General features: G+C 32.2%; 1 protein-coding gene across 2 annotated transcripts; it reads right to left on the bottom strand.

Annotated features, from left to right (window-relative positions):
• Positions 1 to 719: 719 nt before the first annotated feature.
• Positions 720 to 14,973, bottom strand: LOC132760020 (RING finger protein nhl-1-like). Of its 2 annotated transcripts, none has more exons than XM_060751906.1 (2): positions 14,667 to 14,973; positions 720 to 3,037 (listed from the first exon to the last, which is right to left on the bottom strand). In XM_060751906.1, the coding sequence occupies exon 2, from the start codon at positions 2,989 to 2,991 to the stop codon at positions 1,951 to 1,953; it is 1,041 nt and encodes a 346-aa protein (XP_060607889.1). In that variant the 5' UTR covers positions 2,992 to 3,037; positions 14,667 to 14,973; the 3' UTR covers positions 720 to 1,950. The 2 variants fall into 2 exon arrangements, with proteins under 2 accessions (XP_060607889.1, XP_060607888.1); XM_060751905.1 differs by lacking the exon at positions 14,667 to 14,973 and adding an exon at positions 3,283 to 3,434.
• Between the last annotated feature and the right edge of the window lie 215 nt (positions 14,974 to 15,188).

Raw genomic sequence — 15,188 nt, forward strand, 5'->3', positions numbered from 1 at the left:
AACAGTTACTCTGTCTTGCCTTATTTTGGATTTATTGCACTCTGATTTTTTTTCCAGGCAAGGTGTACTTTCCTGTGTCCAAAACCTATTCTGGGAGCATCACCCGGCTCAAACCGGGCTCTTGTTTAACTTTTGAAATAGCTGTCAAGCCATTCTAACAACACACTGGTGTACCAAATATACAGTGATGCTGCAATAAATCAAGTAGATATTGAAAACCGTCTTGGTTATGAACAAGTAGGCAAAAATGTCATCAGACAACCAATTCAATCATAGATGACATTGTTAATCAGAAATCAGTTAATACTGTTGATTTGATTATCAATCCCAGCCAAGATGACTCTTAACCAAAATCAAAACCCAACAAAAATCTTTAAAACTCAAGGCAATATGGCGAAATGAGTAAACAATATCCAAGTACGAGTGCTCCGAGTAAGGTTCGCCTGTCACAAGTAAGCTGGGTGTAGCGTTCCCCTGCCACGGATACGCTCTTTTATTTTGCGGAGCAAGCAAGCCAGATGGTTTTATCATTTTACATCATAATATTTGAGTATTTAACTCGGATCTTAACAATTGGAAAGTCCCAAGAAGCAACAAGAATTTCTAGTTCAATACTAGTATTGAATAAAGATGTCAGTAATAATTAAAGGAGAACAGCGACTCTTGAACATTGATATTATACATTTTCAATGGAGGTACATGAGGTCTTTTATCTTATAAAACAACAATAACAACAATTTCAATGGTGTTTAATTAGCACTTTTGAGACAACGGTCACCAAATATATATATATCAAGAAATGTTTTATAATAACCGACAATTTTTATTATTATAAAAAGTAAAGTTTTGACCAATTTGTATCTTCTCATAAGAAATCTTGACGAAACGAAAAAAACAAGATTTTGTAGAGATATACTGTTCCTTGACTTTTACTTTCCTTAACAAAGAAATGTGATCTTGTTAATACAAACTAACAGGTTTTATTTAAGGAAACGTATTTCTAGTCAATTTCATCTACTTAATTTCTGTAGAACCAGAATATTCACTATCACCAGACATTTTTTCTGACTGTTAGCACCTTAACAATGTTTTCAGTGTGACTTACAATGATAAGAGCTGATCTGTCTATTTATTCATCATGTGTGGGGTTATAGGGTTATCAGATATGACTGTTAACTATCTGTGTCGTTTAGTTTCCATATTGTTTGTTTGAAACATTCTCATGATCCTCCGCCCCGGTTTATTTCCTCATGTATATCAATTATAGTATGTGATTAAAAACAGTCCTTTGCGTCATAAGATGACATATTATTTTCATGTGTTTATTTCCAAAAGTTCTGAAGTTTATTATGCTGCGAGTCTTTGTCACGTGTGATGCTCAGGTCAATATTTCCTGCACATTTACACTGAATTGCGAACTCCAACTTAATTAACATTATAACTTCGAACTCCAACTAAATCAATATTAAACCTGGGAACTACCAAATACGAAATACAACAGGTTTTCTTTAACGAAACTTATTATCGTATAATTGGCTTTCATTGCGAACTTCCACCTAATCAATATTATACCTGCGAAGTCACATTAAATAAGCATTATGCCTGTGAGTTCCCATCGAATCTTGTATCTGTGAACTCCAGCTGAATCAATATTATACCTAGCTTTAATTGTGAACTCCCGCTGAATCAATATTATAACTGTGAATTCGAACTTTATCAATATTATACCTGTGATCTCCCGATTAATCGATATTATACCTGCTAACTGACACTGAATCAATATTTTACCATATCTATGTTTTACATGAACTATTCAATACATTTGTAGTTCAATACTTCATATATTTGATGTTCTTATACTATTTCATTGCAGTGCTTATCAATTACCAAGCATTTAAATAGAGCACAAAGTGCGAATATTTTGCTTTTGATCGGAGAAAACGAGCTTTGCTAACGAATCTTATGCCTGCTTCGAATTATTTTCATTTTCCCACGCTTAACCTTTATTTCCGGACGAAATTGCATTTTCTCCGCGAAACAAATTGGGAAAAAGAATATGGGAAACGTTATCAATATCATGCAAAGAAACACCATGTTTGAAAGAAAATATACCATAATATGATAGAAAGATACAATACTTTCTTTTATCAATGTTAGTGGATGTGCTTTTGAAAATAGCTCATAGATGAACGAAATTCTTTTAGCCATGCAGATGATTTGATTTGATATAAAATGAAATGATTGGCGGGCTAGGCGGCAGATGTTAGCACAGAAGGAGACGATAGCAGCCGTCAGTTTTAAAGGATAATTTAGCACTTTGTAACCCACTGCTTGTAATTTAACAATCACAACAACAACAAAATTTATGATTAATGTAAAATCAAAACTATTTTTGTATTGTATAAGTCTTCTGGCAGTTTTAATATTAGTATTATTGTTTATATTTCCTTCTTCACAAGTGGTTGTTGCTTCTATAGTCTGTATTTCCACGTTATCAGACGCGTCATTATTCGTTGCTGCTTCTTCTGTTTGCATTTCTTCGTTAAAAGTCTCATGTAATCGTGATTCATACGTTTGAATATTAGCGTCGTGTACACGTGTTTCTTTACATCTTGTTTGTGTTGATATGTTTGCCTTCTTACCACGCTTCATTTCTGTTCCAATTGTCCGAGTTCTTTTCCTTTGTTGTTGTTTGACAATTGTCTGTGTTTCCTTGTTCGTCGTCTGTTTAGTTACGACAACTCGGCTGTCCGTCTTTCTCATGTGTAACTCTAACAAAGTGCTCAGCAAATAATTTGTTGGGAATAAATCTTCAGTAGTCTTTCCATTATCTATCAAAATTTCCTTTCGACAGAGAGGACAACTGACTTTGTTTTTATTTTCAATTATAGAAAGAAGACAATCTTTGCAGAAACTGTGTTGGCACGGAAACATTTTTGGGTTTTCGAAAATTTCAATGCATATCGAGCATGTCAATATTTCCTCCTCCATTGTTTTCGTTTATAAGTATATTTTCTTGATAGGTTTTGTATATTATCTGTAATTAAGATAGAAAATACAAAATTGTAACTGTGATTCCTATAAATAATGAAAATGTTGTAATTACATATCTTTATATTGTATAGAAGTAAAATCAATCAAAGAAGAAATAAATGATTGAGCACCTATTAACTGGGATATATTAATTAACATCACTATAGTATTAATACTCTTCCTCGAGTTTTTATTTCGATACCATTATTATATAAAATAAGTAAGTTACAAGATACATAAATAACTAACCGTAAACTTCCTAGTGTAAATCCGTGAATAACAAGTAAAGGTAAACAAGTTATGTATGTTTATCTAACCAAATGTATGGTGACATATTTCTGCCAACAGTTTAACGCTAAACTAATCATCTCATATAAACTAGGAAGTTATATTGTTACGATCGAACGATCGAACGAACATAACACGAAAGTTTTACAGATTGATAGATATTAATCTGTTATACAACTGGAACGTGTTGCACTTGCGATAACCACTTCAAGAATTCAATACTGACATATTTTTCTTAAACGGACACTAACTACCGGTAAATAGTAAACGTTATTTATTTTGGTTTAGATTTTACGTCTCACCAACACAGTATAGTTCATATACGAGTATATGGCACAAACGGGCACTTTGAGTGCAACAACCGACGCTCTGTGAGCTAGCTAGCTGGATAGCTTCAACACATGACAGACTGTTAAGATTTGAACTCACAGTGGTGAGGGGCAAGTGGTTTGAAGTCAACGATATTAACCACTTGGCCACGGGCGGGATAATTAAATTGTTGGCAGAAATATGCCACCATACAAATAGTAGTTAATTTTATATCTCAAGTCAATAGATAATACATCATATATCAAATGTAGCGTGCATGCTCGTATCTGATAACAGAAGGCGGAATAATAGAGAATAATGTAAAACTGTTTTAACTGATAGATCAGTTCGAGTCGTTACGATAGTATTGCTTCTAGATAAGCTACATGGATAACTTTAATGTTATGTGTTCTCATTATGAACAGGACATTAAACAGTCAGATTCTAATGAAAGTCAAGGAAGATTAGATCACACTGAAGCACTTACATTAATGTTGATTATTAAATGATTTTAAGCGTTCTGGCAATGAAAAGTTTAGTTATAATAAATATAAAAAAGAGGAAATATTTTAACAGTGTGTAACAACTGCGTGTGTAAATGTAAAATGTAACGTGATCTGACGTCTTATTAGTTAATAACGTCGGAAGTAACCTAATGTCAGACTAGTGTTAAGTAGTGAACCAAATGTCAGACTTTAGTAAATAATGAACCTAATGTCAGACTTAAGTAAAATAATAACCTTAATGTCAGACTAAAGTTAAATAATGAACCTTATGTCAGACTTAAGTAAAATAATGAACCTCATGTCAGGCTTAATTAAAATAATGAACCTTATGTCAGACTTAAGTAAAATAATGAACCTAATGTTAGACTTAAGTAAAATAATGAACCTCATGTCATGCTTAATTAAAATAATGAACCTCATGTCAGACTTAAGTAAAATAATGAACTTAATGTTAGACTTAAGTTAAATAATAACCTTATGTCAGACTTAAGAAAATAATGAACCCTATGTCGGACTTAAGTAAACTAATTAACATAATGTCAGACTTACGTAAATTAATGAACCTTCTGTCAGACTTAAGTAAAAATAATGAACCTTATGTCAGGCTTAAGGAAAATAATGAACCTCTTGCAGACTTAAGTAAAATAATGAACCTTTTATGTCAGACTGAAGTAAAATAATGAACCGTATGTCAGACTGAGGTAAAATAATAAACTTAATGTTAGACTTAAGTTAAATAATAACCTAATGTCAGACTTAAGAAAATAATCAACCTTATGTCGGACTTAAGTAAACTAAAGAACCTAATGTCAGACATAAGTAAAATAATCAACCTAATGGCAGACTTAAGTAAATAATGAACGTAATGTCAGACTTAAGTAAAATAATGAACCTTATGTCAGACTTAAAGTAAAATTATGAACTTAATGTCAGACTTAAGTAAAGTAATCAACTTTATTTCAGACTTAAGTAAAGAATGAACCTGATGTCAGACTGATGTAAAATAAGGAACCTTATGTCAGGCAAGAGTTAAATAATGAACCTGATAAAAGACTTAAGTAAAATAATGAACTTTATGTCAGACAAAAGTTAAATAATGAACCTGATGTCAGACTTAAGTAAGTACAAAATGAACCTAATATCAGACATAAGTAAAATAATGAGCCATAATTCAGACTCAAGTTAAATAATGAACCTGATGAAAGATTTAAGTTAAATAATGAACATAGCGAAAGACTGAGGTAAATTAATGAACCTTATGTCAGACTTCAGTAAAATAATTAATCTAATGTCAGACTTAAGTACAAAAATGAACCTTATGTGAGACTTAAGTAAATAATGAACCTAATGTCAGACCAGCATTAAATAATGAACCTGATCTCAGAAAAGCGTTAAATAATAAACCATATGTCAGACTTCAGTAAAATAATTAATCTAATGTCAGACTTAAGTAAAATAATAATCCTGATGTCAGACTAGCGTAAGGATTGAACCTTATGTCAGACTTAAGTTAAATAATGAACTTAATGTCGGACTAGAGTAAGTAATGAACCTGATGTCAGACTAGCGTTAAATAATGAGCCTGATGTCAGACTTAAGTATAAAAATGAACCTTATGTCAGAATTTAGTAAATAATGAACTTTATGTCAGACTTAAGTAAAATAATGAACCATATTCAGACATAAGTAAAATAATGAACCTGATGAAAGACTTAAGTAAAATAATGAACCTTATGCCAGAATTAGGTAAATAATGAACCTTATTTCAGACTTAAGTACAAAAATAAACCATTATTCAGACTTAAGTAAAATAATGAACCTGATGAAAGACTTAAGTAAAATAATGAACCTTATGCCAGAATTAAGTAAATAATGAACCTTATTTCAGACTTAAGTACAAAAATGAACCTAATGTCAGACTTAAGTAAAATAATGAACCTCATGCCAGACAAAAGTTAAATAATGAAGATGATGTCAGACTAGCGTTAAATAATGAACCTGATGTCATTCCAGGTTAAAAAAAAATCAAACAAAAACAGGAGTAGATAAACTGGCGCCATACTGCCGATTAAAGTGGGAACATGACAGACAGATAGTACAGTCCTTGGGGACCTTTTGTGTTATACAAATGTAAAGCTAAATGTTTAATGTTAACAAAAAATTTAGGTAGACATGTCAAATCATGGTACGTTTTGAGAAATCCAAGATGGCCGCCAAGATGGCCGCCAAATTATTGAAAAATGGGTAATACGCAATTTATATGATAAAATGAGTTCTTTTTTGTATTTATTTTGGTACAGGTGATGTTAAAACTTCACATCCTATTGGAACAATATGAAAAATGGTCATTTTCCTTTTTCTTATACATATACTCTTGTTTTCATAGAGAAATTTTGCTAAAAAAGCATGAAAAAATATTAAAAATCGACATGGGGCTGGCATTTTTTCCTATCAGTCGAGGCATAGTGGTGAAAACTAATATTTTTACCATATTATACAAAGACCTAATCAACAACTTACTAATTGTACCTTTATTTTTATTTTTATTGTGTAAGAATGTGAATTCTGACATTTCTAAAGTGGATGGGGTACACGAAAATTGAGTCCCAATTTCTAGTGAACTGATATATAACGATTATTAAGACTAAGAATAACCAACAAGATTACATTTTAAAATGTTCTTAAGTCTTTAATTTTGTAAAAGGTAGATTTTCATTCTACCAACAACATTAATTGGTTCTGTTGCCATGGCAACACAGTGGTAAAATGAGAGAAACCCGGAAAAGTATGATGCTTTCAGTTTTATCATTTCAAGCATGTTGTAGAAGTTAATGTCATGATTATGCATTACAGAATACAGAGTTGGATACATGTGAAACATTAAAAAAATCATTTCAAATTTCACATTTACTTTCCATGAAAAAACACAAATTTGAATTAAAACATCGGTAACATTTTGCTGAACCGTTTCTGTAACAATAACAACGCTTTTAGTTTTAGAGGCAAAAGATAATAATGAAATCTAATCAGAGTTATATTGAAAAATAAAATTTATCCTTGATGTTTGGCCCGATATGAGAAAAAAACGTTTTAACATTCTTCATTTATTGGTCATTAAATGATAATAATAAATAACAAATAAAGCAAAAATAATCCCACAGATCAAATGTGATAACTTGAATGTGATAAGAAGGAATAGACAATATGTCAATATGTTGTGATGAAGAACGTCTTAAAGATCATGTGCCATAGATGCATCTGGGAAACCTAAATGATTGTGTTCTCATCTCTATGCAATACAAGCCCAGCTGTAATATTTTAACAGTTGGAGAAACATTGATAAAATCACCATTTTGTGTTAGAAATTTGACACTTTCTTCTATTCTAAAAAATATAGAGTAGCATAAATTACAAATTCTGTGTAGATGTCTTGTTACGCAAAACAAATAGGCCATATTCCACCGTTGCCTCAAAATTCTTTATAAATTATTTTGTGACCTACATGTCAGACCACCTAATGCTTTGTTATACGGTCAGTATGTCTTAAATGATCATCAACAAATTCCGTACTGTTTATCAAATGGCATCTTGTCTTATTACCAAAAAACACCCCTTCATTTAAACACATTAAAATAAAGAAAAACAGAATCCGTAAAACGTTGTATAGAATCTCCATTGTTTTACCTATTGAACATCGGATACAGTAGGGACAAACTCCAGTATACATTGAGAACAAGCTACAGAAGAATGTACACAAAACTTAAAAACGTGAAAGTCTCAAATTAATTAAATACAATATGCTGTAACTCAAATACTACTTGAAAATAAAAACAAACAAATTAACATGAACAAAATGCAACTTTATTGCATTAGTACAAAAAAAATTCAAAGTTGTCCGGCAACTGGATCAGTGTCTGTGGGCAGGGTAATGAGACAAGGGGTAGCGGGTGCGGGGCAGTCCAATCCGACGTTAACGACGTCAATTCCGGTGGCGTCGCTAGTTGTTAATAAATGCCGTGGCGTCGAATGTCAGTTTTTCTCAAACATAGTCAGCCGGCCTAACTCAATACACCTATTGGTGTCGATATATCCACTGGTCCGTACACCACCCTGTACCGCTCCTGGTCGAAAGTCAGCCACCGTTTTCTGCGTTGCGAACGAAGAGTTCCTGAAGGAATCGAACTTGCCGTCCCCTATTAGTAAGCGATATTGTACATATACTTATCCGCAAATAATAATAATAATAATAATAATATATAATATTAGTAATAATAATAATAATAAATATAAAATAATAAATAAAGCGCAATACTATTAACTTTTTGGTTACGATGTTTAAAGGACGACGCTGATAATGCTGATGCGTATTATTATTTATTATTATTATTATTTATCATTATTATTATTATTATTATTATTCTTTTTTATTATTATTATTATTATTATTATTGTTGTGGAGTTTATTTGGTACAGCAAAGAACAATGTGCGTTAACAAGGGGAAATAACCTATCATTGCGCACTATCATCTTATGACGTCCTTGACTTCCTTAATTGACGCCGCAGTCAACGTTGATTTCTCCCACGACCCTTGTCGTCGTCAATGTCCTCGCGGCCGTCTCGAAAACGCTTATGCCACTTGAAAACGAGTGATCGGCAAACAGGAGGTCTCACTTTGCAGTCTCCAACATTTCCTGCGTCTGTGTTGGCGTCTTCCCAAGATTAACACAAAACTTGATGATAGTCCGATGTTCCGCGTAATCCGTGGACGTCATTTTTTTGTTAAATATCCAAGAGCAACGGTTGTCAGTTGTCCGCTGGTAAACAATAACGGAAACAGCTATGACGTCAAAATTTCAAACGAACGTTCATATGACGTCACTGCATATGCTTACGACGTCGCGCGCATGTTTATAAATACGCAAGATATACGAAAGTAAAGACAACTTATTAATACAAAATATTGGACTGCCCCGCCCTGCGCATACTGCGTTACTATAGCGACGTAAAATATAGAGAAGCAATGTTAGAAATTCAAAAATAATGGACATATTCATTAAGGATATGTTAAAGGTATTTTGTACAAATTTGCTAAAAAATGCATTAAAAAATAAAAAAGTTATAGCAAAAGTCCACGTAATTCTGGGACACCCCTCGTAAGTAATTCCGATATGTAAACAATAAGAGTTTTGTTACCACAGTCTCACTTCGTCCTTTAGAAATATGTGACTATTTAAGAAGATGGCGGTCTGTTTCATAATATCATTATAAATCACGTTGAAAAGAATTTAAGAGTATGTTAATATGAAAATAGTTTTACATAGTCATATCTAGATTTGTATAATTGTTGAAATTTCATTTAATGTCGAGTATTCCTTTTTAATGTTTATAACTATGATATAAATTTGTTGATTTTAAGCATTTGAACATGTTATATATATCAGAAAGGCACTTAAAACATTTGGTGTAATGATAGATTTTACTTTTGTTTTCGACCATTTTTTACCAGTTATAAGAAAAATATGTGTTTGTAAAACTTTGGGAGCGATTTTTGTTCCACTCACACAAAAAAGTGTGTAAATTGTCGTCACGTAGTAATAAGCTATAACTGATATACAGGTAAGCATTCAAATAAAACCTCAAAGACATTTGTAATCATATCAACCGTTACAGTTTTGTTATTTTCTCATCATTAATAATTATCAACAAATCATGTGGAATAACCCGCGGCTGAACGTATCCAAAATTCATATAAGCTCTCTGTTTTAAATAAGTCATTATAAAAGTGCAGTCTTAAAACCATAGTTTCAATGTAATTGGAGATGAGGAAAAACAGCATTTCTCAAATTGTCCGGTAGCATGTAATGCACATGAACACTAGTGTGTTCCAAATTAAGATTAAGTTCAGGACGTATTTGAATTTGGAATCAGGATGAACATATGACTTTGATTTCTTTATTTTACAAACAATTTTACTGTTTTCTTTATTTGAATAAGCCAAATTTCACTTTCTTATAGACTTTGTAATTCTGATTTGCCTTGAAAGATGACCAGAAGGTTTCAATATTATGAAATAATGCACGGAGGGAAACATATTAAGGTCTTCCTCAGTAAAGCAGAAAAGTCGCCACAAAGCCTTTTAAAGCGTTGATGTGACGTAAAATAAGGCTATATGTGAAAAAAAATTACAGAAATTTTGTTATGTTGTCGTTTTTTTGCACAAATCGGATTACTGTATATCTTAGTCACAGAAGTTAAAAATAGAACTGACAATGCGTAATGTTTTCAAATATTCCCAGAAATAAATAAAAAGATCTTGAGCTTTTATGTGTATGGCTTTTTGAGACGGGACTAAAACAACATTGTTAATCGCCTTCCGCGTAGCGGAAAGGGGATTATAGGAATGGACTCCGTCTGTCAGTCCGTCCGTCCGTAACACCTTCGTGTCCGCTCCATAACTTTTTAAACTCTGAAATTTTTTTGAAATAACTTGGCACAAGTGATCACTATAATGAGACAATATGCAGAGTGCAATAATTGGGTTGCTACCCCCAAGGTCAAGGTCACACTTTAAGGTCATATGTTAAAAGTCTTCATTTAATAATAAAAAGTCTACATTTCGTGTCCGCTCCATAACTTTTTTAACGCTGTAAAGTTTTGAAATAACTTGACACAACGGATCACCATTATGACACGACGTGCAGTAAGCAATAATTGGATTGCTACACACAAGGTCAAGGTCACACTTTAAGGTCAAATGTTAAAAAGTCTACATTTCGTGTCCGCTCCAACATTTTAACCGCTGAAATTTAAAAAAAAATATCTTGGCACAATTGATTACCAGTATAAGAACATGTGCAGAACGCACACTTTGGGTTGCTACACCAAAGGTCAAGGTCAAATGTATAAAAATCTGCATTTCGTGTCCCCTCAATAACTTTTAAACCTATGAAATTTTGTTTGAATAGCTTGGCACAATTGATCACCATTATGAGACGATGTGCAGATCGCAATAATTGAATTGCTACCCCAAAGGTCAGGGTCACACTTACAGTTCATATGTTAGAAAGTCTACATTTCGCGTCTGTCTCTAACTTTTAAACCTCTGAAATGTTTTTAAGATAAATTGGCAGAAATGATCAACATTATGACACCATTGGCAGAGCACAATAAGCAAGTCACAACCCTGAAGGTCAGGGTCACACTTAACGGTCCAATGTAAAAACTTTTTTTTCATGTCCGCTCTATAACTTATTGACAATTCAAAGGTTTTGAAAATACTTAGCACAAATGATCCCAACCACGACACAATCTATAGACCTCAACATCCAGGTCGCTGCAACCAAGGTCAAGGTTATATGTTCTCCATAACTTTTTGACTTTATGGAAGATTTGAAATAACTTGGCACAAATAATCGCCATCGTGTGACTATGTGCTTATGATATGCATGACACAACAGCAAGGTCATGGTTGGTAAAAAGTCAAGAAGTACACATTCTTGTTTCTTGCGAAGCCCCGGAGTAAACTTTCTTTACACAGTGTAAATATAGGAAAAACATGAAAATATTCTTCTCAATAACTGCTGGACCTAGTAAAGAATACATACTATTAAATTTGCTTAAATCACGACCTTGTGGTCAAATTCATTTATGCCAGGGGTCACTTCAATTTACATATAGGATAAGCTAAAAATATAACTTCTCCCAAACCGATGCCTATAGCTAATTATTTCTGTTCTAGCCTTGTATAGATCAGTACAAAATTTATTCAAATGAAAATTTAACCCACCCCTAGGGTCAACTTATTTCATATGGAGACACATAGGAAAACTTTTTAAAATCATACTTCTTTCCAAAACCAAATGCCCAGATCTTAGATTTTGGGTAAAAAGCATTGTCAAAAAAACCTTAATTTATTTTTCAAATCTTGACAATCTGGTCAAAGTTGACCTAACCCTAGGAGTCATTTTACTTTGTGTTATAAAGAAAATGCTTTGAAAACTTTCTTCTCCATTAATAAAATGCTTTGATATTTAAGTGTGACGCATTCATTTTATGACCATATCAATTTATGTCACGATAAATCATATAATAGTAATAATACATAACTTCTAAGCTTGGTAAAGTCATGATCCGCTTGATTATACATGTAATTACCTTTCCCAAGGATCAATTGATTTACATAGTCTAACTTATAAATAAAATCCTTTATAAAATCATCCCTTTAACCCCATTGTTTAGAGCATGTGAAACAATTTCTAGAAGACTTTTACCATGTTTCTTCAAATCATGAAAGGGCCGGGTCTGGGTTATACGCCAATTTCAATACTTCTTTGTTGATAGCTTGAAGGTTGGTTGAACTATCTGACTTTCATGGATAAATAACCAGAAGAGTAATGACCAATTTCTACTAAGCTACGGTACTAACTTTTTGACAGACAAATGACCGTAAAACTCAATGTCCGAGATCAATTGTTGTCTGTAGATCAATCTTGAGACGCCTGGATTTCACATCCGACGCTCTCCGTAAAGTGCTAAGTTTGCAGGCATCAAACAATGATCATGAGTCTGGATTAAAACAATAGCCGGTTGAACCCGGTGATGCTCCCCGACTAGGTTTTGGACAAACGCCCGGCGACTATATGCTCCCCCATAATTTTTCGGGGAGCATAAAAATGGCCCTGCCTAGCTGTCGATTTTTATATAAAAAACTTTTTAAGTCAGAAACCACAATGCAAGACCATTTGGTTGGAAGAATTGCCTTTTGTTCCTCTTTGATTGTTCAAGTCATGGCCCCACTAGTATAGTGGGGGCCTAGAATTTAAGACCTTGTGACCTACTTTCTTGTTTTTGAAGCTAAAGAAATTTGGATAACAGATACAATATATCATGCAGCTGACCTTAATCTGTTCCAGTGATCTCTTTGTATTTTGATTGTAAAATTTCAGATGCAGAATTATACACTGAGATCAGTTGACCTAGAATTTTATCTAATGCCAGCTACAACCAAAAAGTTTGAACTCAACAATAAATTCGATTGTCATTAAAACTTGATATTGGTTGACCTAGAATTTGAACCAGTGACCTTTTTATTTCTCGTTTTAGCTGCAAAGTCTTATATGTTTACCCTATGTACAGTTTTAAACATTTGATAATGTTTATATACATTTCTACCTAAGACTGCCTTTTACATATTATTATCACCATTAATTATCCTTTCCAAACATAACAACATTCACATTTGACATGACCTTTATCTTTGTATAGCAGTTTGAAAAAAGCAAATGCATGATGCAAATTCTTGAAATAAATTTATTCATCTAATTTCAAAATATTGCCTGTTATCTGTGTTGATAATTTGCTAGAATTAAATGTGACTTCTTTTAATGTTACTTTTTTTTCAATTTGTTACCATGGCATAATGCACAGATTATTTATCTATAAGTTTGTGTCATTCTTAACAACATGCTTAAAATGCTAAAAGTTGAAAATGTCATACGTTTCATGTGTGTCTTTCATTTTACTTTCCCGTTGCCATGGCAACAGAACATGTTTAATATTGATAAACAAAATATCAGTCTGAGTTTCTTAATTATTTATAACTTTAGGTACATGCCAAAGTGCAATACATGTTGACTATTCATAGTTTAAATTATCATAACAAACCAGTTAACAAAATACTGAGACTTAGTTTTCGTTACCCCACCCACTTTAAGAATATCAGAATCCACATTCTTTTACAATAAAAATAAAAAATAAGGGTGATATTAGTATGATCTTGTTCAAGTCTTTGTAGTATATGGTAAAAATATTCATTTACACCGCTATGCCTTAGCTGGTAGGAAAAAATGTCAGTCCCATATCAATTTTTGATAATTTTTTCATGCATTTTTTAGCAATTTATCTATGAAATTCAGAGAATATGAAAAAAATAATGGAAATGCCTCCATTTTCATATTGTTCCAATAGGATGTGAAGTTTTTACATCACCTGTACCAAAATAAATACAAAAAAGAACTAATTTTATCATATAAATTGCGTATAAGCCATTTTTCAATAATTTAGCGGCCATCTTGGCGACCATCTTGGATTTCTCAAAACGTACCATGATTTGACATGTCTACCCAAAATTTTTGTAAACTTCAAACATTTAGCTTTACATTGGTATAACATTTATCTATGGACCTTTTTTGCACACAAAAGGTCCTCAGGGAATGTACTAAGATGTAAATATGTCAAATATCAGTTACCCTTGCATTAAAATTGTTTATTTGGACGTCTGATTAGCGTCAAAATGTATCAAAATGGTCATTTTTGTTGATTTTTCTCTGGTAATATCACTTTCATTTCTTAATTGTATGTATAGACTTTTTCCTTGTTTCTTTGTCCAATATCTATAAGGTATTTACACCTCGCTTACTCTTATGCGACATTTTAGTAAGGTTAATCACAAATAATCAATGCGATTTCTGGATGTTTTTGAGATATCAAAAATTAATGTTTTAAATGTACATGTATATCAATAAACTTACCTGTTTTTGAAGCTCTCCACTCCTTGTTTTGAAATAAAACATTAAACAAATCATTTGATAAACATGCTAGCAACAACTTATATAATAAACTACATATTTTAAAAAGAATTTATTTTTTGGTAGTGTACAATCAGATCAATATATTCAAACTGCATATCAAATTTAACAAAAGAATTGAATGCATAACTGGTAACGCTATTTAAATTTGATATTTGCATGGAGCTCTATAATTAAATTCCCTTTAAACTTTTAAACATATATTAAAAATCAAATGTAAATTATTTGTGCATTTTGTACAAGTCGTTACCTATAAGGATGATAGTAGTTATATAACAGTGATAGAGTTAGTGAATAACTACAAATATCAATTCGATAATTATATTAATTCTATCCGGACTTGCGATGATTTCGACCAACTTGTTTGTCTAATTTGGGAACATCAAAACTTTACTCTGTGTAAGAATGAACTTAAACCTGGCAATAATTATTTAGCTGTGATGGTTGTTTTTGCAGTTTACTCCC

Source organism: Ruditapes philippinarum, unplaced genomic scaffold, assembly GCF_026571515.1.
Source record: "Ruditapes philippinarum isolate M1 unplaced genomic scaffold, ASM2657151v2 ctg2678_1_1_1_1, whole genome shotgun sequence".
Taxonomy (NCBI): Eukaryota; Metazoa; Mollusca; class Bivalvia; order Venerida; family Veneridae; genus Ruditapes; species Ruditapes philippinarum.

Bases quoted from the DNA above. Each gene is read 5' to 3' on its own strand.
- LOC132760020 (XM_060751906.1), bottom strand. From the start codon at position 2,991: ATGGAGGAGGAAATATTGACATGCTCGATATGCATTGAAATTTTCGAA.